Source organism: Phocoena sinus, chromosome 8 (genome assembly GCF_008692025.1).
Source record: "Phocoena sinus isolate mPhoSin1 chromosome 8, mPhoSin1.pri, whole genome shotgun sequence".
Lineage (NCBI taxonomy): Eukaryota > Metazoa > Chordata > Mammalia > Artiodactyla > Phocoenidae > Phocoena > Phocoena sinus.
In genome coordinates, this window is record NC_045770.1 from 20,834,459 (window position 1) to 20,858,996 (window position 24,538).

General features: G+C 47.5%; 1 protein-coding gene across 1 annotated transcript; it reads left to right on the top strand.

Annotated features, from left to right (window-relative positions):
• Positions 1 to 717: 717 nt before the first annotated feature.
• On the top strand, positions 718 to 24,538 carry POU2AF1 (POU class 2 homeobox associating factor 1). The gene is made up of 5 exons (XM_032641903.1): positions 718 to 1,148; positions 18,688 to 18,818; positions 19,330 to 19,372; positions 19,457 to 19,722; positions 22,408 to 24,538. Exons 1-5 carry the CDS (start codon positions 1,133 to 1,135, stop codon positions 22,720 to 22,722), a joined length of 771 nt encoding a protein of 256 aa, XP_032497794.1. The 5' UTR covers positions 718 to 1,132; the 3' UTR covers positions 22,723 to 24,538.

The window sequence follows — 24,538 nt, forward strand, 5'->3', positions numbered from 1 at the left end:
AGACGGCTCTGAGGCAGTGTGGAGGGCAGAGCAGCAAGGCCCCAGACCGGCCAGAGGGGGCCCAAGTCAGGTGGTCTTGACCCCAGACTGATGGGGTCATTAGGACCTGAGCATGTGGACTTCAGGTACCCAGTGACAGAAGGCAACCAAACTGGGAAGAAGTCCATGGCCTAACACCCCAAACACTATCAGAGGGTGAACCCCATTTCTTTTCCGCCGAGTCACTTCATGTGGACAGCTGTTGCCGGCTAGGAGGGAGGCTCCTTCACATAACGTCTGCAAGTTCTCTTCGAGAACCCAGCTCCAGTTAAAGAGCCCGGGAGTCTTCTTTCTGCGCTGAGGGAGCTGGCCTCTTTCTCCGTGGGCATGTGGACCATCAGAACCGGTGTTCCCCCTATTTAAGCATGACTAGGCCTGGCCATTTTGGTCGTAGCTGGGGGGCAAGGGGAAGCGCTAACCTGGTTCAAAATGGAATGCACAGAAAAGCAATATTAAAAGAACAAGGAGGTTGTTTAGTGAGGCTTGAAGAGTCTACAGGTGTTTCCTCCTGTGTTGAGAAACAGTGTCCCCTGGGAATCGCATTTCCCGTCGAGCAGGGCCCAGGGCGGACTGAGCGCTGCCGACACCCCGGTGGTGGAGAGGCCTGAATGGGTGCCACAGAAAACCCAGAGTTTTCCAGGGGGTCTTAGGGCCCATCGCAGCGCGGAGGGGGGCACGACTGGACACACACGCTCACGGAGTTCACACTCACGCACACTTGCCCACGCCCCGCGCACCCTGGCACCCCGTGGGGTTGCGTCCCGCGGCCCACGGCCTCCCGGGCCGGCTGGTTGTGCAGATCCAGCCGGCTGGCCGCGAGCATGGCGCATGGAGGGGTGGGCCGCCGGTGGGCCCGTGAGCGCGCGCAGGGGGGGGAACGGGCGCCCCGCTGGAGAAGAGGGGCGGCGGCGGCGCCCGGGGTGGGAGGATGTGATGACGCTGTGCCCCCGCCGCGGGAACTCAGGCCTTTAAAAGCCGAGGAAACAGCCTTGAGCAGGCGGTGGCTCCACTGGAGGCAAGCACACCCGGGTCTCACATTAAAGAAGCCAAACTGTCTGCTTCAAAGAGAAAAGGCAACATCCTGTCGCAGGCCATGCTCTGGCAAAAACGTAAGTGGTTTGGCTGTGGCTGTCGGAGCCGAGTCAGCGAGGGAGGGCCTGGGCTTCGCCAGGCATCCGGGAGCCGGGGAGGTGCGGGGCGCGGGCGGGGGCGGGGGGACCGGCAGCGGGGTCCCGGTCACCGGCCAGGGGAGCAGGAGGGGCGAGGTAGGCAAGATGGAGCGGGGTGGAGAAACCAACCTGTCAGAGGTGATGCTGATTTTCCAGGCTGGAGGGGAACGAACTAGTGTTCCAAGGTGGGACAGCTCATCCTGTCTCCGCTGCCCGCATGAATCACTGTGGTGAAGAAAGGGCAGCTGATGATTCACAAAACACAATTTAGGGGGGAAAGCGTGGAGCTCTTTACCAGAGTGTCTTTACTTTTATAAACAGCTACTCTACCCTGTGGTTCAGTTCCGTGGGCCTGTTTCTCTCTGAGTTACTGAGCTTTCTGACAAAGGCACGATGTGTCTCTGTGACTGCATCGGGACGATGTGGAAACTTGGCTTGTCAAGCCTGTCCTCACCTGCTTTGCTGTCTTTCTCCTGTCATTCTTCTTCCCCTCTTGTGGCAAGGCTCGTGTGTCCCCGTGCAATGGGGCGCGGGTTTACCTCTAACCTTAATGTTTATCCCTGGAGTTGGATGGAACATCTGTGAACTTTATTTTCCATATGTGGGACTGAACAGAGACTCGTGTTATTAATAATTGAAATCACACAGAGATTATCAACAACATTCCTTTCTCAGAAAAACAAAGTCAACTCAATGGCCTCATGAGAGTTGAACCTTCCTGGGGCTCAGTTCTGTACTTCCTCAAGAAAGAAGTAGTACCAAAAAATTTATCTGTCTTTTTAAAGGTGCTTAGGTCTTTAAAATGCCCTTTAATGAATTCAGGTACACCCTACCTCAAGCAAACTTAATATAAGAGAAACTAGATTTACAGAGAAAGATACATTAGGGAGTGTTTATTTATTTTACAAAAGATATTCTAATGGAGACCTTACAGTTCTGAAAATATACCATCATTGATTAAGTCATAACTTATAGTCACTTATCAGCAGTTCATTGTTTCCTTTATTTCTTGTGTAAATTCTTTGCAACTGAGCTTGTTAATGTGTAATGTGAAGGAACGATTTCAAAATTTCTCAGATTGTGAAGTCTCATCATTGTTCAATGTTGGCAAGATGCAGTTTTTTTCTTCAATGAAAGAAGTGAATTCTAATTTGCATTTGAGAGTTATGGAATCCTTCCAAGGTAACTAGGGATATGCTAGTGTGGGTGGTGGCCACCGCTCCCAGGAGCAAGATAGAGCAAGACCCTCCCCTGCGGGGGCAAAGGCAGCCGGCCCTGTGGGAGTGCATTAATGGTGGTAGGTGGGCATTAATGTCCCTACTGGGAGCTGCTGAGTGTCTATATGCCCGGACCCCGACACTTAGAGCCCGATCTGTGGATTTTATGTGAGCCCCTGGAGGGACTTCTGCCTTTATTCCTACCTACTCAGAGAAAGTCACTTTCTTCTTTTTTTAATCCTCAGGTTTCTTATATGTAAAATGGGGTAAAAATGATACCCATTCCACAGAGATACCCTTAGTAAGATGAGATGCCACCGAGATGATGTTGATTGCTCTGGTTCTGCTTCAGTGCCTGAGATATGGGTTGCTTCCTTGCACTCATGAGCTGCCATATTTCCCCCTTTGTTAACACACTGCATTTTTTTTTCTTTAGCTCCACCTAAGAGATTAACAATTTTTTTTTAAAGGGGATGCTAGAGGCACGTTTCCTGCTCACTCCCTGGAGGTCAGTCAGGTGCAGCAAAACTCCATCCTCAGGGAGACCACGTTGTAAATTCATCAGTGGAAAAACTGGGGTGAATGATTCTACCTGTTCAGATGCACATAATCAAAATTCTTTTTAATTGCTCTTTGGCATCTTAAAGGAAATTAGGAAAGGCCCTGGGTACTGGGCCCATCCCCTTACCCTAAGTGAGGCCCTTGTCTAAGGCACTGAGGGCACGTGGGTGACTAAACCCTGTGGGAAAACCAGTAAAAACAGGGCAGCATTGTCAGCCCGCTTAGAATCACCTGATGGAAGGTCAGAATTTGAAATCAGGCACCAAGAGCGCTGAAAAGGCACTTTCTTTTTTCAGAAAACACCCTTGAGGCCTGAGCTGAAATGACTGTACTATGGGGTTCTGGAAAGGGTTAAGAAAACATTCACTTTGTAGATGTTGCCTCCTCCCTACCTGGCCCGTGACCCCTGTTTGTGGACTAAATGTGAACATGGGCTTTGGTTTGGATCAGCTCAGAACTGGGAGCACACAGAGGTAGAAATCTTCAAGTCACAACCATGAATTGGAGATTTGCTTGACCGGCCAGTTGGACAAAGAAGTCATGCTCCCTGCAGATCTACCCACTGCCACCACCCCTCCCCGCCCCCCTGCGGTTCTGCACTTGGTCCAGCAGGTGCCGCGTAGATGTGAAGAACTGACATCCACCCCAGCAAGAAGCCCTTGTTAAGGCCAGCTAGTAACGGTGCCGTAGAAATAGCAGGCACGATGGAGTGAGACAGGCCTGGGTTTGAAAGTTGGCTCTGCAGCTTAATTATTTAACCTTTTCGCATTCTTACAAATCTGGAAAATGGGGGTTCTAATGCCTGACTTACAAGGTTTTTGTCAGAACTAAAGTAGAGAATGGGGAAAGTGTCATCATGTCTCCTGAGAATTAATGACAGTGGTAAGAGAGCACCTTCCCTCCTGGGACACCTTTTGTGGGCCCATCTCGAGTGATTAGGGCTATGCCAAATCCTTTCTAATCATTTCCCACACTTTGATTAGCATAGTTAAAAAGGCACATCAAAATATTTTTGAACGATAGGACCTTACATACAGTTTTCCAAGGGTCTAAATTAGAGGTCTGCCAACTATGGCCTGAGTGCCAAATCAGTCCCACCGCCTGTTTTCATAAATAAAAATTGATTGGGACATGGCCGTGTCTATTCATTTACATATTGTCTAGGGCTGCTTCTGCTACAATGGAAGAGTTGAGTAGGTGACACAGAGACCATATGGCCTGCAAACAATATTACTATCTGGCCCTTTACAGACAGGGTTTGCCAACCTCTGGTTTAAGATGATTTGGGTAGTACTTGGGATGTTTATTTCCCTAAGTTACTGGGTATCATGGACTTGCACAATGCCAGCACCAATGGGAGACAAAGCTTGCAGTCAACTGATTACATGATTTGCACGATGCTGAAATTTGACTTGGTTGACTTCTTCCTTAAAAGCAGTGGAACTGTGTATAATAAACTCAACACCACTTGTTAGAAAATGAATGAATTGAACAACTGCTTTTTATTGTTATTTATGTTAGAGAAAGATCTACATGAGAACAGAAGGCCTGCTTGACTGATTTTCTTTGAATTGACTGTTTGTCTTGGTGCCCCATTGACTTGGTCTTGGTGTTTCTTTGCTGTAGTGCTCAAGGAGGCATCTTAAGAACAGGAAATACTTATTATCAAATTATTATGGCATGAATGTTTACTCTCAGACAACTTGAACTGAGCAGAGATTCACCAAATAGATAAATTAAGGTCTCAAAATTCTCATTGACATAGAACTCTATACTTTCTCCAAGCTTCCACTAAATAGCCAACTTTTTTTTTTTTTTTTTTGCGTTACACGGGCCTCTCACTGTTGTGGCCTCTCCCGTTGCGGAGCACAGGCTCCGGATGCGCAGGCTCAGCGGCCATGGCTCACAGGCCCAGCCGCTCCGCGGCATGTGGGATCTTCCCAGACCGGGGCACGAACCCGTGTCCCCTGCATCGGCAGGCGGACTCTCAACCACTGCGCCACCAGGGAAGCCCTAAATAGCCAACTTTTTGAGGACAGTTAAAAGTTCAGTTAGAGATAAGAAAAACTTGTAATATACATATAATTTTTGGAACTCTATCTCCTGCATAAATTCCGATGAACTTACAACAAGAAGTAATTTCGGTCTGTGGACTGCTTCTAATATTTCTAGTCTGTATTATATAACCTTTGCTTATTTAATAAGCCTAATAAACACCTTTACTTCCTACCAAGTTTATCTGTTGATGCAGTGGTTCCTGTTGATTAGGACAATTAGGATGCAAAAGATATTCACGAATTTACGTGCACATGGGGAGGTGAAATAAGTGACACACATCTACTAAGCGCACAGATTAATCGGTAAAAGAGCTGATGAGTTTCAAGGTGGACACTTTACTTCTTCTCCTTATATTAACTAAATGAAAAACCAACCATGTCCCCCTCTACAGCCCAAAAGTTTATGAGTCAGAGGTTTTGAAAGCTCTCTTCTGATTCAAAGCTGCAAATCTGTTCTGTTGTGAGGAACAAAAAAGGACCAGCGTTGTCCACAATTATTAGCTAAATATCTGGACATTTAATTCACTTAGAAGTGCTGTAAATTTTTGCTTTTAAACTTTCTCATTACAAAGTAAAGATATTAGGTAGTTGTCCTTCTAACTTCTTTCTAAAGTGGCTTGTTTCCCACTAAATGAAGATGTCCACCAATTTCTCACTTTGAGCCAAAGAAACCAAGGTTGGCTAATTGATTATGACCATTAACATATTTTTCACCTTTATGAAATACTTAGTAACATTGTGGCTTTCTCATTTTTGTAGAGAAACTGCTTGATAAAGTGGGGCTGCCTGGGATGGAGAGGCTTCCTCTGAAACCCTCTTGTCCTGCTTGTGTGATGCTAAGACAAAGCGTTACTCTTGCAGGCAGGAAACATGGATTCTACTTTCCAGACTCTGGGTAATTAGGTGTGGGGCCTTAGGCAAGCCACCTAACCACTGTGGGTCTCAAGTGCTCCAGCTGTAAAATGGGACTTCTGTTTTCCTGGCTGAGGACAAGGAGACTGGACTTGACTGAAATCCTTTTCCACCTCGAGTTGCTGAGTCTTCATGAGTGCTTATAAAAAATAAATACATATTTTCAAATGCAGCTCAGGTGATTCTAATGGGCAGTAGAGCTGAGAACTGTTGACCTGGAGGCTGAAATTGACGGCTTAGAATATACTTTTGGACATTGCACCGCTATGAGCAGAACATGTTCAATCCTTTTCATAGGGATAAATTTCAGTTGAGTGCTTCCCTGGTGCCGTGCAGTATACCAGATGTTCTGCTGGATCAGTGTGGATTGCATTTGGTGGTTATTGAAGAGACCAGAAAATCCATGGATTTAAATAAATAAGACAGTGGTATAGTTTCTCTCACACAAAAAAGTCCATAGTAGTCTGCAGGGGCTGTATGGAGGCTCTAAGTGCCAACAGTATCTCAGGCTACTTCTGTCTTTCTGGTCTGAGGTCCTTGGCATGTGGCCTTTGCCCTCAAGTTTGCTTCATAGTTGCACTGTAGCTCCAACCATCACATCTGTGTTTCAGACAATGAAGAAGAAGAAAAGGGAAAGGCAAAAAAATCATGCTTCTCTATCATGGCATCTCCCCACCAACACACAACTTCTGCTGACATCGAATGGCCACTCCCATCTGCAAGGGAGAATAGTGTAATTGTTTAGCTGGGCACATTGCCAACCTTCCAAAATGTCGGGGTTGACAGTAAGGAAGGAGAGGGCAGATGCTGGGTGTGGCAACCGCCAGTCTTTGCCACACTTTGAATGTATTATCTCATTTAATGCTCATAAAAATTTCATGAGGTAGATTCTCTTTTAAGCTCTATTTCATAGATGAGAAAACTGAAGCTTAAAGATGAGGTTAGTAACTCACCCTGAGTGCTGTCTTGCTAAGCTGTCCTGTCTCTCTACCATGGTGCCCGTCTCGCTCACAGGGCTTAGGAGGATGCTCTTGGTAGAAGCACAGGCCTTCCATGTTAGATAAAGGACCAGTGACAAAATGAAGTGCACCAGCTGGCAGATGTCTGTTCATACTTTGGAAACATTTTTGGTGCATGTGTTTCAGCTTGCTTATTGAAGGAAACGAAGTTTTTGCTTTCCTGCTATACCTCCTTCACTGGGCTCTTTGCAGATACTTTAGCTGAAATGGAGGGTTCAAAGGGGAGGGGAGGACCTAGAATTGCCCCAAAATAGCATAGCCTGTCTGTTTTCTTGGGAGCCCTGTGTGGCAGCCTGTGCTGGAAGCCAAGGCTTTTGCCTTCTTGGCACTTCCTTCATTCTGAGCTGTCAAGAGTTTGGAAGACTCAGGCTCTCCTTCACGTGTGTGTGTGTGTGTGTGTGTGTGTGTGTGTGTGTAAGTGAGGTGTGGAAAGCAAGGTAGAGGGGATTATTTTGAATTAGAGAGTGACAGCTCTGTTCTTTCTCTCCCTTCAGCGGTTTAAAGCTCAGCCTCTGGGGCAGGCAGATCTGAGTTTGAATCCTAGATTTATGCCTCAGTGGTTGTATGAAGCCGGCTTTGCCTCACTTTGCTGCCATTTCCTTGTATGTACAAGGGGAATGCAGTTCTTCATAGGGTTGTGGTAAGTGTTTACTACTGTGCTTGGCATTAAGTCAACACTCAATAGCTATTAATTACTATTATTATGTTCCTATTCTCACTCACTCTACCTCTGAGGGCAAAGTTTATGCAGCTAAGCCTAGATTACAGTTTGTATGGCCTCTGAGTTCTGCCTTTCTTGTGAACTAGCAGGTTGCATATTTCCAGTCTTGTAACTCATGGTGGGGTTAGTGATCAGGGCTTACATGGATGGTTAAGCTGGTCATACTGTGACCAAACTTGGAACTTGGATCACAATTTCCTACCAGCCTCATAAGGTGGGATGGTGGATGGCTTGTATTGACTGGCAAACTCGTGTTTGTTTTTTAAATTCACAAGATAGGACTTGAGGTGTTGTAATCTAGCTTGAAGTGTGCAAGAAATAGAACAAGTGATACTGAAAACTGAAACAACAATGTGCTGCCTCCTTTTCTCAGTAATGGTTTCATTAGTATCACTTTCTGGGAAGAGCAGGTAGCCAAAGAATTACAAACCAGAGTCATACTCGGACCAGGTGTTGGGACCAAAAAGGATCTGACCACACTTAAGAAAGATGAATTACTTTTTAATTCTCTAGAAAGAATCATAAATTTAATTGGAAGAGGAGTACGAAGATTGCTATAACCTTCCAGGACTGAGCAATGCTGGGAAGACAGAAAAGAAAGGAAAAAGGGAGGCAAGAGAGTTGAAGATAGAAACAAGTTTTAATGCTGGATGAAAGCAGCACCAACTTAGGAAAGAAAGGTATAGAAGGAAAATCAACCATCCATTTATCATCCCATGCAAGCATGCATCCGTCCAATAATGGAATTATTTCCAGCTAGGGAAATCAACGAATGAAGTAAATCCCTTCAGCAGGAGGGAGAGGAAAATGGAATCAGGGAAGATGTCATAGAGCATATATATGGCTTCAGATGTGGATCCTCAAGAATAAATGGTAAACGGCCTTCTTGCTTAGATTCTGGGGAAGGAAGAGCATCTTAGGATGTAAAATATTATCATTGGGAAGAAAATCCAACTCTATCTATCTCGGCTGGTGTCTAAAACATTTTTGTCACAACCCCCTTTATTCAAACCAGATCTACTGCAGACCTCTGATACAAAAGTAAACATGGAGCACTTTCGGGAGGCTCTTGGAGCTCTGACTGCTCATTCACCCCCAGACTCCCCCGCTTCCTTCCCTTTCTTGGCAAAAAATTCCCTTCATAGGCACCTTTACTCTATTACAGAGTTTTTGATTACAGCCTGACAATCCTGACCTGGACCAGTCCTCTGCTCCTTAGCAAGAACTCTGATACCTGGTCACAGATCCTTGGTTTAAATACTTCCAGGGTAAGGACCTCACTCCTAGAGGAAAGTGAGTCACTGTGAAGCATGTTGTATTCGTTTCCATGAAGCTTTGAGACTGTGAAAGTCGTGTTTTCAGTCTACATAGGTATCTTGTGAATATGGAAGGAGGTACATTCCTCAAAGATTGACCTAGTGACGTCTTTCCCAGGCTTGCTGTTCTAACTTCTTCAGTGTCCTTCACAAGGGATTTCCCCCACATCATAAGACCATTGGTTAGTAAACCCGAGACTTAACAAAAAAGCTCCTTTTGACTGGCAGTTAGATCTCACATCATGAATCAATTATTAGGGCTGCCTTCACTTATGTAGGCTGTACCCAGGCCACCATGAGCCTTGAGTCTTGGGCAGTTGGGTCTGACCCCAAATATATAGCTGATGCTGGGCCTGAAGAGTCCTTCCTCCAAGGAAGTGTTCCCTACCTGAGGGTCTCAGGAAAATTTTATTTATTTTATAAGAGTCTTTGGTCTTGGAAATCCTAAAGTAGATATTGCTTAAATCAAGGAACAAACAACTGAATGTCCTCAGTTCCTAACCACAGGTTTTTCCTGTTCTAGATCATACTGGCAATTAGATTTAGGCTTTGTATTTCAGTCTAAAGAGGGTAGATGTATCTGCCTCCTCTGCTCCATCTCCTCATTCTGGTGCTGCCTTTCCGTAGAATTTGGGTGGGAGCCCTGGGTTGGTTCACTCCCTGATGTGGTCTCGTGCTCTCAATGTAGGTCCCTTCTTCCCCCATTTTGATCCCTGTTGCTCTAGGTAAAGCTGAGGCAATACCCAATATGTCAGCCGGAAGCCTGTCTTGCTCTATAGCTGGTAAAACTTCCCTCTCTGACCACTGAAGAGCCCTCCCTCATCCACTGCCATGTTTGCATCCCATATGTGATATGTGCTTCTAGGTTTCTAGTCCCTTGAAGATGTATCGATGACTATGGCCTCAGTCATGGCTGCATCCCTGTCCTTTTGGAGATACATACAGGTTCCTTGAGGGGCTACATCTTACTCTGTCTGCCACTCAAAAATCTCCAAGGTACTCCTTCCTAGAGTTGTCCTTTAAAAAGTCAAATCTGCCACCAACCTAATCCTCTGGTGGCTTTGGAAGAAAACAGTCCTTCTGCTCAGCTCATGGTATCTTTACGACAGGTCAGTGCCAGGATTTTGATGTCTCCTCTCCAGGCTTGCTCTGTTTGCATGTGAGGTCTTTGACCAGTGTCTCTGCAGCATCATTGGCCTCCCTGTCTCCTAAACAGGGCCATCCTGCTGCTGGGGACATAGGCGCAAGTACCTGAGGGATGACTTCCAGGAATACAAGGAAGGCAGACAGGCTTTGCTGGAGGAAGACGGCCCTGGGTATATTGAGGATAGAGACATTCAGTATCAGGATGCAGCAGGATGAGGGCAAGTTAGGGTCACTGTACCAAGGCTACTTCTCTGATGAGTGATAGACCACAGGTTTTGGCTGAGAACAAGGAGAAACAGCCATCTCTTGAAAACCTATTACATGCTAGGTGTTTGGTTAATTTCATACAATCCTCATGATAACCCCATGAGATGGAGATCATTATTCTCATTTAACAAGTGGAGAAACTGAGGCACACACAAGTTAAATTATTTGCCAAGGGTCACATAGTGATAAGCTATGTAGTAGGCTTTCCAAACTAGATCTGCTTCGGTTCCAAACAATGCCACACCACTTTTCAATGCCAAGGATTTTAGGGTTGCATTAGATGCTTCTTCCCTTCCTAATTAAAATAAATGTACCATTAGAAGGAGGTGGTCTCTGACTTCACTGAGAGTAATTGTAGCCTGACTCAAAAGCCCCTGCAATTATGAATCTCAGAAAGTTAGATCTGAGACAGCCTAGAACTTCTGAAGCCAGCTGCTTTCCATCTTGGAATCTGAATTCCTAGGACTGGTCTTCCCCTAGTGGGCTAATAAGCCAAGATAGGATAAGTGAAACGTCTTTGGGGTTTATCCAGGGTCCCTAGGCTGAGGAAGGATCCTGAACATCTGGGGCTCCTTTGTTACATCTTGGGCAAGGCTTCCATTCATGGTGTGGGCTGAGCCTGACCCCAGAGCCATCTCCTTGCACTGGAGACAGAACAGTCGAGCCTCATGCACTCTTCTCTTTATACAGCCCCAGGAGGCTGGGGCCCCTGGCTGGCTGCTCATTCAAGCCCAACTGAATCAAGTGAGGCTTGGACTTGACATGCTACAGAAAGGCTTTCCCACCCAATTTACACTAGATTGTAGTTTACTTTTTTTTTTTTTAATGTAGGCCAACAAAGAAATTCCATATACATGTAAATTTAGGTTTTTATTAAAAACCTAATTAGGTTATTATTATTCAATCAAATTATTATTATAATAATGCAATTATGAGGCAGATGCAGCTCTGTCACCATTTGTAATTCTAGGTTTGCTTGTGCAATTATTTGATTAAATCTATATTCCCTACTAGACTAGACAGTAAGCTCCATGACGGCAGGGGCATGGTTTCCTCCGCTCTGTTCACAGAATGCACTGCCAGGGGTCTCCTACTGTTGACCCCACCCTGGGACGTGGTATCTGAGACGGGAGCTCTTTCTGCTCTGGTGACCCCAGTTTCTGTAAAAGGCAGGCAGATGCAGCTGGTTTCTCAGGTGGACCTATCCGCTGTCATTTCAGTCGAAAAATACCAAAAATAAAACTTTGCGGGGAATTGTGTGGGTCTCTCAGTTCTCGCCACTCCTCATGTGAGCAGACTGCTGGTAAGCTTCTCATGGACTTCTCTCTCCCTCCTCGGCTGGGAGACACCCTCTCTTGCGGGAATTGGCAGTCAAGGGAGATTGGATCAGGGTGGTGCGAGCCCAGACCCCCAGCGTGGAGGGAAGAGGGTTAGAACGGAGCAGGGGACCATTCAGTGGCCCACCTCCAGTGTCCCCCAGAGAAATAAATGGGATTTGCCGGGGCAGAGAGGAGGCAGGATGTGAGGCAGAAGCGGACTGCACTTGGAATCAGAGGTCCTGGGTTTAGTTGATGACCCTGCTGTTTACAAGCACAGTCCTCAGGCAAATCACTTAAAATCTCTGAGCATCACTTTCCTCATCAGTGAAAAGGAGGGTAAGAAGAAGACCTCCCCTGCCTATTTCAGAAGTTGTGGTGAGTCTTCACGTGAAATCATTTGTGTCAAATTCTCTGTGAGCCACAGACCATCTTGCAAAGGTGAGTGTGGTGATTTCTGAGTTCCTGGGAGTTAAGATCATGACCAGGAATCACACAGACCTTTGGCAGCCATGCATTCAACATACCTGCATCTCCACAGAAAAGAGGTCTCACACTGACACTGTCTCTGGGAGTAGGGAGCAGTATCCAGAGCCTTCTGTGCTCCTCTTGTTCTGTGGGAGGGTTGGAGGGAGGATGGATGTGTGGTTTGTGGGGTGCTGAGGGCTCTGGGGGAGGGACGCCTTAGCAGCAGTGCCTGTGAGGGAAAAGTCTGAAGGCTCTGCCACTAGAGGCCTTGTGGCTGAGTCTACCCAAGGCCATGGGGTGGGACATCCAAAACTTTTGGTCTGGCCAGGTCTGGGGAAGTCCTAAGTGACTGTGGCCCTCGTTTAGCTTTCCCAGCGACCTGTCTATGGTTGATCAGTGAGCTCTGTGTGGGCTGATGGGGATATGCCTCTTAGAATGGGGACACAGGGAGGGGAATGCCTACTGTTCCCTTCCTTTCCGTGACCAGACCAGAGAGCATGGGCTCAGCCGCCATCTTTGAGATCTCCTGATGGAGACATCCTACTCTACACATGAAGTTGTCAAGACTTACTCTTGATTGGCTGACCAGTAGCCTTCAAGCAACATCAAATCCTAATTCAGTTGAGGTTCCACTTTCCCATATCTTCTGTATACCTTTAAAGCCACCCTTTTTGTCCGTCTATCTTTTTCTCGTCTTCCCTGTTATGCAGATTGCTAGAATACGTGAGTGACACTTCAATATTTCCTGGCTGCAGGGTCCTCCTCTGTTCAAATATTAGTGAATAGAAAACCTAACTTTACATGTAGATGGGATTTCTTTGTTGGTCTACATTAAAAAAAAGGTAAACTACAATCTAGTATAAATTGGGTGGGAAAGCCTTTCTGTAGCATGTCAAGTCCAATCTTTGGCCAAAGCCCAAGTTCTTTCTTCCTGTTTGGAAAAAAATCAGCCATTGTCCATGAATGCAAAGAACAAATTTTAAGACTTTGACTCAGACCTTCACCAAGAACACTTGCAGTCGTGTTTCAATTAAGGATATGAATAATCCTTCAGCTGAAAGGAGCTAAACTTTCCTGGGAGCCCTCATCTGTCTTAGGTCAAGAACACAAGCAAGCTTGTTTACATTAAAGTGAAAAGTGTCAGCAACTTTTGTGACTTTATTTTCAGTTAGAAGCTAGGACAAGTTTGTTAGCCCTAGGCTTGAATTCCTATTGTTCAATTATTTGTTTTTGGTTTTGCTGTAAGTAACAAGAATATTATTGTATTTCTCCTTAGTGGGTCTTTTTTATTTTTTAAAATACTACTGAAGGTTCAGCAGCAAAAGTGAATCATATGTACTGTGGTTATTTGGACTGATCCATAATGTGTTATGTGTCCTTCTGGGCTAGGAAAGCTTTGTCTTTCAAAATGGCCTCGTGTGGCTGCATCCTCAAGTTTCAACTAGACAGTTGTAAATGGGAAGCGCTTTCAACGAGCTAGACTGTCAGGATGGCTGGGCTGGGTTCCTCTTCCTGGTTCCCTGATGATGGAAATGTAGGCTTAGCATGGATCCCACCTTAGATTCTAAACTTTAGAGCAGCAATCCTGACTGGTGTCCAACTCACTGCCTGGCCCTGGTGGCTCATGGGAAATCTGTAACAGGACAATGGCTGGGAGAAGAGTATTCTTTCGAGAATATATTGGAAGCTGTTCTAGGTACCGCCTGCCTGAAGAGGGCTCTCTTAAAGCTGCCCTGAGGAGATGCCTGGGTGTTGGCTCCGCTAGGACCTACCTGCTTAGCCTAGCTTTCTCACTGTGGTGTGAACATGGTTTGCATGGGGTCATTAAATAAACAAGTGCTGGCAGTTTTGCATATTTCCTTGGTGATGTTAATTATACCTTATCAAAGGACCGAGGGCCATGTTTATTTAAACCTGTAGAATCCTATGTTCCCGAAGCTTGGTGCAAAGCAAGCGCAGGGCCCACATGCAGCCAGAGTGCTGTCTCAGGTGACCCTTGGGCTTGAATCTGTCATGGTCTGTGCTTTCCAGTGGAACAGCAGCTGCAGGACTCTTATTTTTGTGATGTGAAGCATGTCTGGGTATGCGGCAGGGGGAACTGAAATAGCCTCTGCTGACTTTTTATACCTTCAGATTTTTTCGTTGCTCATTTTGGAAAAGGGAAGCCCTCACTGGGGCCAAATTCATAGGTTTTTCTGTAAATGAGTGTTGTTTTTTTTCCCAAACAACATTGGTGACGGACTTGCCGTGGTGGAAAGGTAATATGGCTGAACTTCTCAGACTGAAAAAGGAGATTCCCAATGAGGGTCAAGAGGCTTGTGTTTAGGTGGAAAGATTTTTCTCAGTGCTGGACACTTGGATGCCCACAGGGGACTTAAAGGGCCTTCGAACCACAGGATAAATTATGAGAAAGCTTCAGGCTTTGAAAGCGTGCTGCATGGAGCTGCAATTCTACCGGTGCTATGAAAATCTCTGGTCAACTCTATTTTGGGAAATTGGACTTTCATCTTTCTCTGCTTGTGTATTACTATTTTGATCTCCTGTTTTATTTTCCTTGGCTCTTCTTTTATTTTGTATTATTATTTGAAGAAATTATTTTAATAATCTTAAATTTTTCTTTTAAATATTTTAGTTTAGTTTTTTTTATTCAGGGATCCAGAAGACCCAAGGCAAAGCAATCATGACTGCGGACAAGCTTCTTTTCCTTTTCCAAATTTGAATTTGTGGGCTCATTTCTCATGCTAGCAGCAGTAGGGAGTCCAGTGTTTACTGTGGAATTAGAAATGTTTATCGCTGCTTCACAAAGGTTGGTGTGAAAGGCACCAACTGCATTTTCACCTTGAAAGTACACTCGGCCGTTGGGGTCCTGTGGAAATTGTCTTGAGGCTTCAGATTTTGATATTTCATGGGCACTTTGCAAAGACACTATCAGAAGTGCCTTCACTCTTGCCTACTCACCTGGCAGCAGTCACAGGATTCCTTGGCAGCTGGCTGGGGACTCCTGGGTAGGCAGTCAGGAGGTCCTTGGGAGCTGTAGGTGTTTCATGACTGCAGTAGGAAGAGGTGGGGACTTTGAAACTGTTCTCCATATGGTGGTTGTGCCAGGGCACACCTGTTGACACTGTGGGTTCCAAGGGAGTCCAGACATCAGAGGGTGATGACCTCTGCTCACAGCACCTCCCCAAGCCCTCTTTGTTCGTTGATTCAAAAACAACAGGAGGCAGGAAGCTCTCACTTGCCAAGAAGCTGGAAGTGCCCAGCTGTCCCCTTTGCAGCCAAGTGGTCCATGTGTCCACTTCCCAGGGGGGAGTGGGATTGGAAGTCCTCTGGGCCCTTCCCCAGAAGTGTACATGCAAATCAGAGGGGCATGAGCCGTATAGCTGTCTTTGATCTGGTCTGAGATGTGTGCATGTGTGATGGGGCCTTTCTTGTCCCCCAACTGAGTTAAGAGTGTGATCACCATGCTCAGACCCCCAAATAACCCTGTCCCTTGAGTTTCTCCCAAATGCACAAAGCCTCAGGCTGCACTTTATGCCTAAGAACAGCTGGAAACCCAACCGGAGACAAGTGTAGGTTGAGTGATATGGGTGTGAACAAAAGCTGGTGTAGTTGTGGGTGACCCTGAGAATGAGTGAACAGAGTGCAGGAGGGCAGGGGCCCTTGTTCTCTGCCATCTCAGGCCATACCTGGGGTCTCTGGTCACCCCTGGGCATCACCCATCATAAGGGGAAGTGGCAAATGAACTTGTGGAGGAGTGAAACAGCCAGAAGGAAGGTTAAGAGGGATTCAAAACATGTCATTTTGAAATAGCTGAAGGAATGGAATGTTCGCTCAGACTCTACAGGGGACCTGGGGGTCTGTCTTCAGATGCTGGGAAGGGATACTACTACTAATACTAATGATGATATTAGCTCACATCTTTTCAGTGCTTCCTCAGTGTAAGCTCTATTCTAAGCATTTACACGTAATTCTCAGATTATCCTACCGGGTATATACCACTATGATCCTCACTCTGTAGATGAGAAAGCTGTAAATGGATTATGAATTGTGAGTTTCATTAGAAGGTAATGCCAGGAAAAATGGTGCTTGTCACCATGAGGCAGGTCCAGTAAGAGGAAGAGCTTTCTGACATTTGCACTCTCCAGAGGAAGGTAAACATGGGTGGAGGAAGGGGAAGGAAAATAACGTGTGTTGAACATCGACCGCATGCTGGACATGGCTTTGGGAGCTTCCCGTGTGTTATTTCAGTTAATCCTCACAAGAACCGTGTGAGACAGGAACTATTATCCGTATTTTACAGATGAGGAAACTGAGGCTTAGGGATGTAAAATAAATCAACTGAGACCTTTCCACCAGAAACTGACAGCCCAGGTATCTTGAGCTCTTAAGTCCATTGTCACTGCTGTTTAAACAAAGATGATGGTGCACAGATGGCCCCAGGGTGCAGGTACCAGTCTGGCTCTCTCTGCTGTACACTCCTGCTTCAGCCTGAATTTCACAAGTTGTAACTGTTTTATTGCTTGCCTGTCCCACTAGACTGCAAGATGTGTGTGGGCAGTGGCCACATCTATCTTGCTTAGTGCTGTATACCTAGTGCCCATCGATATTTGAAAGAATGAATGAATACCAGTAGAGATCCCTTGTTATGACAGGGCAAGTTAGAAAGAGGATGTTTAATCTCCTCTTGGGATGTTAGAGGGAGATCAGGGATGCATTAGCAGTGGTCCTAATCCCAGCAGAGCTTCAGAATCACCTGAGGGATTTTTATAAATATAGATTCGTAAGTCCACATCAGACCCCTGGAATCAGACACTCCAGGAGCAGGGCCTGGGTATCTGTATTTTGCATCACTCCCTGGTCGCTTCTGCTACTTGGCCAGGTTAGGAAGCCCCCATAAATGCATCTGAATCTGGGGTTCTCTGACTCTCACGTGTTTCTGGGGCTCTTGGACAGCACTTCTCTCTTGCCCCTGCTTCTCTGCCTGGGCTTCCAGGCCAGGCCGTGTGTGTGCCTGGAGCATGGTTGGAGGTCTGGTGCTGGTCAGGCTTGGGGTCTTATCAGGTGGGTATTTACTGAGCAAAGTTTAGTTAGGGCAGCACTGCGGAATCCGGCTTTAATAGATACCCAGGCTTCCGGGCTTTTGATTCAGAGCCCAGGTCCCTGGGCCCTTATCAGTGGATGATAATGGACTCCCATGTGAGTCGTAAGGCCCAGTGCTACTTGCCTTTCTTGGCTGACCCAGGCCTGCCCTCCAAGGCCTCCGGCTGTGGGCCGTCTGGGAGGGTAGATTGTCACTGCCCAGCCATGGCTACTTTGGACTTCTTCTCCTGCCAGGGAGAGCCCTGTGTTCCAGCTCATGGTGCTTTGGTTTCCTGGAATTGATGGCAAAAGGCAGATGGAACCCTCTCTCGGAGGCAAGGCTGGATACTCTCTGGCCCCAGGGCACATGGATCACCATTGAGTATTTGTCCTGGGAGACACAGAGAACCTGGGAAGCATTCACTGCAGCCCATTCTAAAGTTCCAGGAGAGGTGAAGGGAAGGTGAACGGCAGCACATTTTGAATAATCATCCAACCAATTAATCAACAAATAACTTACTGAGCTTATTATGGACATGCTACTTGGGATGATATAGAGAAATAAGGTATAATATTTCACCTTGAGAAGTTTATAACCTAGCTAGGGGCATAAGAAATTTACCCCAAAAAGGATGACTAATTATTACATAGCAGACTACAAATTTATTGAATGCTTACTCTGTACCTGATTTTATACTTAGCATGTATTATGCTTCCCATTTGCTATGTCAGTGACTCCTTACGACATTCCTTTGATAAGAAACTGTAGGTTAAGAGGCACAGAGAGGTTTAGTAACTCGCCCAGGATCACACAGCTAGAAAGTGGCAGGGGCAGGTTTTGAGGCATCTGACTCAGAGTCCCTGCTCTTATGCCATCCCCTGCTGCCCCCTGTGATGAATACTAACCTGTCTGGAAGTGTTGAAGAGGTTGTAGGATGAAGCAAATTCTGTGGGCTCTGTGGTCAGCTAGGAGGCTTGCAGTAGTAGTCTTGGGTCAGGAAGAATCCAGAGGTCGAGAAAAGTGAGAGGGAATCCTCACCACGGGAAACTGCAAACAGAGAAGAGGAGGGGAGACCTTCAAGGGGGGTGGAGAGGAGTCTAGGTGGACCTTCTGGCTGGAGTCAGGCTTTCCATAGTGCTTAGTGTACAAAGAAGTTGGGAAAATGGGTTGAGATCACCCGGTGGTGCTCGGGCCTTAATCCTCTGGGTGCAGGGGAGCCGTAGAAGTGTTGGGGCGGGAGGAGTGATAATACTGGGAGGAATACCCTAGGAAGTCTCGTGTGGTCCTGCACGTTCAGGCGCAACTTTGGTGAGCAGGCAGACCCTCGAGGAGAGGGGGCACATTGGGGTGGAGCCTGTCTGAGAAGGGAGACCGAGTACCAGTGATGCTTTCTTCACAGCCACAGCTCCAGAGCAAACCCCGGCCCCACCCCGGCCGTACCAGGGCGTGCGGGTGAAGGAGCCAGTGAAGGAGCTGCTGCGGAGGAAACGTGGCCACGCCAGCAGCGGGCCGCCGGTGGCACCAACCGCGGTGAGGGGGCCGCTGTGGCCAGAGTGTGTGTGTGTGTGTGTGTGTGTGTGTGTGTGTGTGTGTAGGGGGCTGGGGGTGGTCAGGTGGCGGTGTACGGATGTCCCACTCCATGGGCTACTCCTCGAGGGCACGGAGGCTGCACGTTGCCCTGGTGTGGATGCCAGAGAATGGGCCCAGGTAGAAGTGCTTTGAAGTGGGATGAGGAATATGGGGCGGCTGGCTTGGTCCACTGAACAGCAGGTGTCTCACATGTCCTGGTGTGAGTTGAGGGCCCCCCCCGGGACGTTGATGAAGCCAGTTCCCTCAGTGCACAGCCTTCTTGCTAAATGGGAACACCGATCCCTCGAAAGTATAGGTGGTGATGGTTGGGACATGAGGCTTAGTTCTAACAAGGGAGGTTCTTGCGCCCCACCCGATACCCTCCTGCCCTGGGGCCCTCTGGGCGAGCTCCCTGCAGAGGGTCAGCGGGAGATGGCTGAACCCTGATCCCGGTCTCCCTTCTCCCCTCTAGGTGGTGCTGCCCCATCAGCCCCTGGCGACCTACACCACAGTAGGTAAGAGCTCCCCACAGCCCTGGCCTCCTCCCGGACCCGCATCTGGGAGACACCTGCAGCTCTGTAACTTCCTCCTTCCCACAGGTCCTTCCTGCCTTGACATGGAGGTCTCTGCTTCCACAGTGACGGAGGAGGGGGCCCTGTGTGCCGGCTGGCTCTCCCAGCCCGCCCCAGCCACCCTCCAGCCCCTGGCCCCATGGGCACCCTATACGGAGTATGTGTCCCATGAGGCTGTCAGCTGCCCCTACTCAGCTGACATGTATGTGCAGCCCGTGTGCCCCAGCTACACGGTTGTGGGACCCTCCTCGGTGCTGACCTACGCCTCCCAGCCGCTCATCACCAATGTCACGGTATGTCACACAAAGGCCTTTCTATACCCACCCATGCTGAGGGCACCCTTTTAGAACCAGGGCTGACTTCCAGACACCTGACCTTCCTTGCTGTTGATTCCCAGGATAATCCCATCATCTAAGCCCACCCCATCCTCCAGGAACGCCTACTTTCATTCCTGATGACTTCAAATATCTTTCATAGAAAAGGCTTATGGCCTCCTTTGCCATGCTTTGTGGTCCTCGGGGTTGGCACATCCTCCTGCCTCTCTGTCCTAAGTCTCCCCTGCTGCCCCATAGGCAGTGAGTCTCGGTGATGAGTCTAAATTTTTATTAAATGGTGATACTTGTGTGGGGTCTCTTGCCGGAGCCAGCCTCTCCTTCCTACTCAGATTATGTAGGGGGTGATCGTTCACCCAATAATGGGATTTACTAGAACATTTTTAGGCTGAGCAACAGGTGACACAATTTTTCAGAAAACTGTACTTTTGATGGAGTCAGACCTACCTGCAGGGTAATGTTTTGAGTTCCACCTCTAGTGTCAGGTTGCCTGGGTTCAAATCTCTGCCCCTTCACTCACTAGCTATGTGATCCTGAGCTTGGTGACTTAATGCTCTGAGTCTCAGCGTCCTCATCTGTAAAATGGGTTGATGTCAGGATCAATGACATGATGCACGTAGAGGGCTTAGAGCGCTTCCTGGGCTCAGCATAGTTCCTAGCATACAGAAAGCACCCGATAGATGCTAGTTCTTATGATCGTTGACAAGTTGGCCAACAACACTAACAAAGGGCCATCTTCAAGTGCCAGATAGGAAAGGAAGTGCTTGCTCCCCCAGGAATGGAGGAAGGAAGAGAAACAGTTTTATGTGAATGATGCCTGTTTGACCAAAGGAATGGGAATTCTCCAAGTGTTCAGAGGAGAAAAGACCTGTGGTTACAGCTACATCCAGCTCCAGTCCAAGGAAAACTGTGGGAGATAGAACAGGGGCCTCGTGAGTCACTGCAGAACCACCCTTGATGATGGAACTTGCTTTGGTTCCCCAAATCCTCTCTGTTTACCTCAAGGTCCAGTGTCACCCTGATGCTCCTTCCCCTCAAGCACCGTCCAGGCACAGGCTGCAGGAGCCCTCCCACTCCATGCCCACCTGGCTACTCAGCAAACCAGTTGTGGGGCCTGAATGATGGCAGATGGGAAGGAGTTAATTCAACACCTCTCCCAGGCAGCTCATTTCCATATCAGAGGCCTGGGGTGAGGGTGGGGAGTGGTAGACACAATGGTTTCCCAACCATCTCAGGACCGAGCATTCCTTTCATTATTTATCCTTTCATCACTCTCACCTCTTACTTTGAAAGGGTCTGTGTAACAAACAAACTATATTTATTAAGAAATAATTTATTTGTTTTGCCATTTTGTAAATTAACTCATCAAAGCTGGTTAGAGCTGCCAATCAGCGCTCCAGATCAGCAGGAGATAAGACCTGTAATGATGACAGTTTGATGTAATTCTATCCCTGAGGCAAGAAACCTGCAGTCGCAGTTGACCTGTGTAGGTTTATGACTCAAAACTGTAGGATATCTGTTTGGATTTTTGAAATACTAGAAATAACAAGGCTTTGCTGGGAGGCTGGAAGTCCTCTGAGACCCTTTCCAGCTCTATCATTCTATAGAAAAACATCCTAAAGCCTTGCTACTCAAACTGTGGTCCCTGGACTAGCTGCACTGGTGTCAGCTGGGATCCAACCAGACGTGCAGTATGCAGGCCTGACCAGACCGCCTGTACCAGAATCTGCATTGCAACATGGTCCCAGGAGATTAAGATAAGCTCTTCCCTGAGTGACTCCAATAGTTCGCTCCCAAGACACAGTGGCAACTGGAGGAGCTATGACAGAGAAGGGAGTGTGGTAGGGGGAGGTTTTGGCCTCTCACACACACATCTTTCCATGCAAAGACCTTCCTCCCCCACCTGCTTCCTCAGCAGTGGAAGATAGTAAGAATCCAGACCCTGGCTTTGCAGGCTTGAGCTGGGATTCGTAGGGTGGCTGCTGTGCACGTGAAAGATGTTGCTTACAGAGGACCTGGGAGAACGGCCCTGACCTTTGGAGGTCCCTGGGTTGGCCACAGGGGGCCCAGCTAAGAGGCAGCGGAGGGTGAGGTAGTGGGAGGCTAGTGGAGCTGAGTCCAAGGGGTCCTTAAAATGCCAAAGCTGCTGTGTGGAGCCTGGACAGTCTCTGTGTCTGGGCACAGCAGTGGCTGCTTTGGGATATAGCTGCTATGCCGTGTGATGGGCTGCTTGTTTAACATGCTGTGTTTTCATTGATTTTAAGATGCACACCTCCCCCCTCCTCACACATATTTTAATATCTCTGAAATCGGGATGCATTTTATATTCCGTGAAATCTGGAAAAGTATCTCTAATTCGCCCAGCTCTATGATGTCAGTCCTCTGTGTAATCTATTTACAGACGCTTCAGGTGGGGAAGTCGCATGAGCAAGGACATATAGCTAGTGAGTGACAGGGTAAGGGATGCGGAAGTTTGTCTGGCTTCTTCTCCCTTGGGGAAGACCTTGAGCAGGGACAGACGGAGACCTCTGGAGTGAGACGGCAGGAAAGGGCTGAGGTGAGGGAAACAGAGATCCCCGTGGGGACCAGGGTGGGCAGTGGATATACCCCAGGGCTGCTAACCAACCAGTATCTCCCCCATCACAGACGAGAAGTGCTGCCACACCCACAGTGGGACCCCAGCTGGAGGGCCCAGAGCACCAGGCACCTCTCACCTATTTCCCGTGGCCTCAGCCCCTGTCCACGCTGCCCACCTCCACCCTACAGTACCAGCCTCCAGCCCCAGCCCTGCCGGGGCCCCAGTTTGTCCAGCTCCCTATCTCTATCCCGGAGCCAGTCCTTCAGGACGTGGAAGACCCCAGGAGAGCCATCAGTTCCCTGACCATCGACAAGCTGCTTTTGGAGGAAGAGGATAGCGATACCTATGCGCTCAACCACACGCTTTCCGTGGAAGGCTTTTAGGGCTGGCTCCCACCCGAGCATCCTGTCCCCTGAAACTGGGATTTGAAAATGAGCCTGGGATTGAGCCTCAGGTTCATATCTGTTTGGAGTTTCATAATTACAAACTACAGTTTCTACCCCAAACTAGAATTGTAAACCAGACTTCCTTCCTCCCTTCCTCCCTTCCTCTCTTTCTTACTCTCCCTTTCTTATTTCTTTTTCCATTTCTGTTTCCTTTTGGGAGGGAATTATAGGGATTTTAAAGATAATATTTGATGCCAAGTGTTGCCTAATCTGTGGCCCAGGGTTTTCATTTCTGCCACGTTTCCTTCCTGGAGAAGGCCCCTCTTTCCAATGCCCGCTGCTTCGTGGGAGCAGCAGCCCTGCTGAGCCGTCTTCAGGCAGTGATGCCCTGTGCTCTGTCATTTTGAGATGGATGGGGTGCCCTGTGAGAAGACCAGCCCTGCCAGCATCTCCAAGGGCAGAACCAATGCCAGAGGCCTTGAGCTGTCAGTTCCCACAGTTGCTCCTTTGTTTGCTGTTCTCAGTTTTGGCCAGATTTACAGTCTGGACAGCAGGGTCTCAAGGCCTGGGGCTCAGCGAGGCGGTGGGTGGAGGGTCGGGGGGAAAGGGAACATCAGAGTGTGTAGGGGCCGGGTCAGAGGGACAAAGGAGGGTTGGGGGCATGGAGTGTGGATATGGGGGGAGGGGCAAGCAGGAGGGCTGAGGAATGGTTTTCTTTAGATTACTTGGTTATTAAGAAGGGGAATAAATTTAAGAAAATATAGCTTTAATAGGTGGTTTTGCTGCTCTCCTTGAGGATGCTTGCAAGGAGAGCTGAGCTTTGGTCAACAGGTTGATGGGATATGTCTGACTGTATCTTTCCATGTCCAGACCCTCTTTGGGGCTATGTGCAGGCCAAGACCCACTGAGGCCCAGGGATGACTGAGACCTGGTTGAGTGTGGCCACATGTGCTTCTTTAGTGTCTTAAGCCTTCATGGACCACGCTTATGTGAAGCCAAGACCGCCTCCCCAAGCACCATCCTTCCTGGGGGTTCTAGAGCCTCAGCCAGAAGGACCATTAAGTTTCATTTCAATTTTTATTTTTTTGCTGGAGAAACATCAGATCTGCAGGGGCCGGAGCACAGCTGTCACCAGGGGTGCACAGCTCCTGACAGAGGCCATGTCCTTCGGGAACTAGCACATCTGTCTGCTAAGGACACCATTGTCACTATTAGGCAGATGCATTAGTTGGAGGACTCCGCATAGAAGTAATGGACTTTTCTGGGAAGTGACCCTTTCTTTGATATATATATATATAGCCATTTTAAATAAAGACTTTGGAGAAAAATTGCCTTTTTTGGATTTTTCTGCTTTGGGTTTATTTTGACCCAAATTTCTGGTATCTGCCTAAAATCCCCAAACAGATATCTTGAATTGTTTTTATTTAGGCAATTTTTAGATTTAAAAGGTTAAGATATCATTTTGGATAACAAATTTCTATCTTTGTTGGCAGTGATGTGAGTAGGAAAGGGAGGGGGGGGGTCTCAGGCCTATTTGATCAAAAGCCCTGGCTTCCTATAAAAAACACTATGCAAGAATTTTCCGCTTACTGTTTGAGGGTTTGAGAAGATGCAGAAGCAATCTCCATAAGGGAGTTTAAGCTGAAAAAACAAGCAAAGAAATAAAGTACTTGACATATTTGCTAAGATCTAAATGGTGTTTTCTTTCTTCTTATCTTGAGGTCATGGAAATCTTGGTTGCAGCCATCCATCTAGGTTTCTTCCTGGGTTTTTCTGTTAAGATGGAAACATTTTCAATAAAGATTTGCTCACA

Coding starts and splice junctions, on each gene's coding strand:
- POU2AF1 (XM_032641903.1), top strand. Junction 18,819..19,329: donor CGCCGGTGGCACCAACCGCG/GTGAGGGGGCCG, acceptor TCTCCCCTCTAG/GTGGTGCTGCCCCATCAGCC. Junction 19,373..19,456: donor GGCGACCTACACCACAGTAG/GTAAGAGCTCCC, acceptor TCCTTCCCACAG/GTCCTTCCTGCCTTGACATG.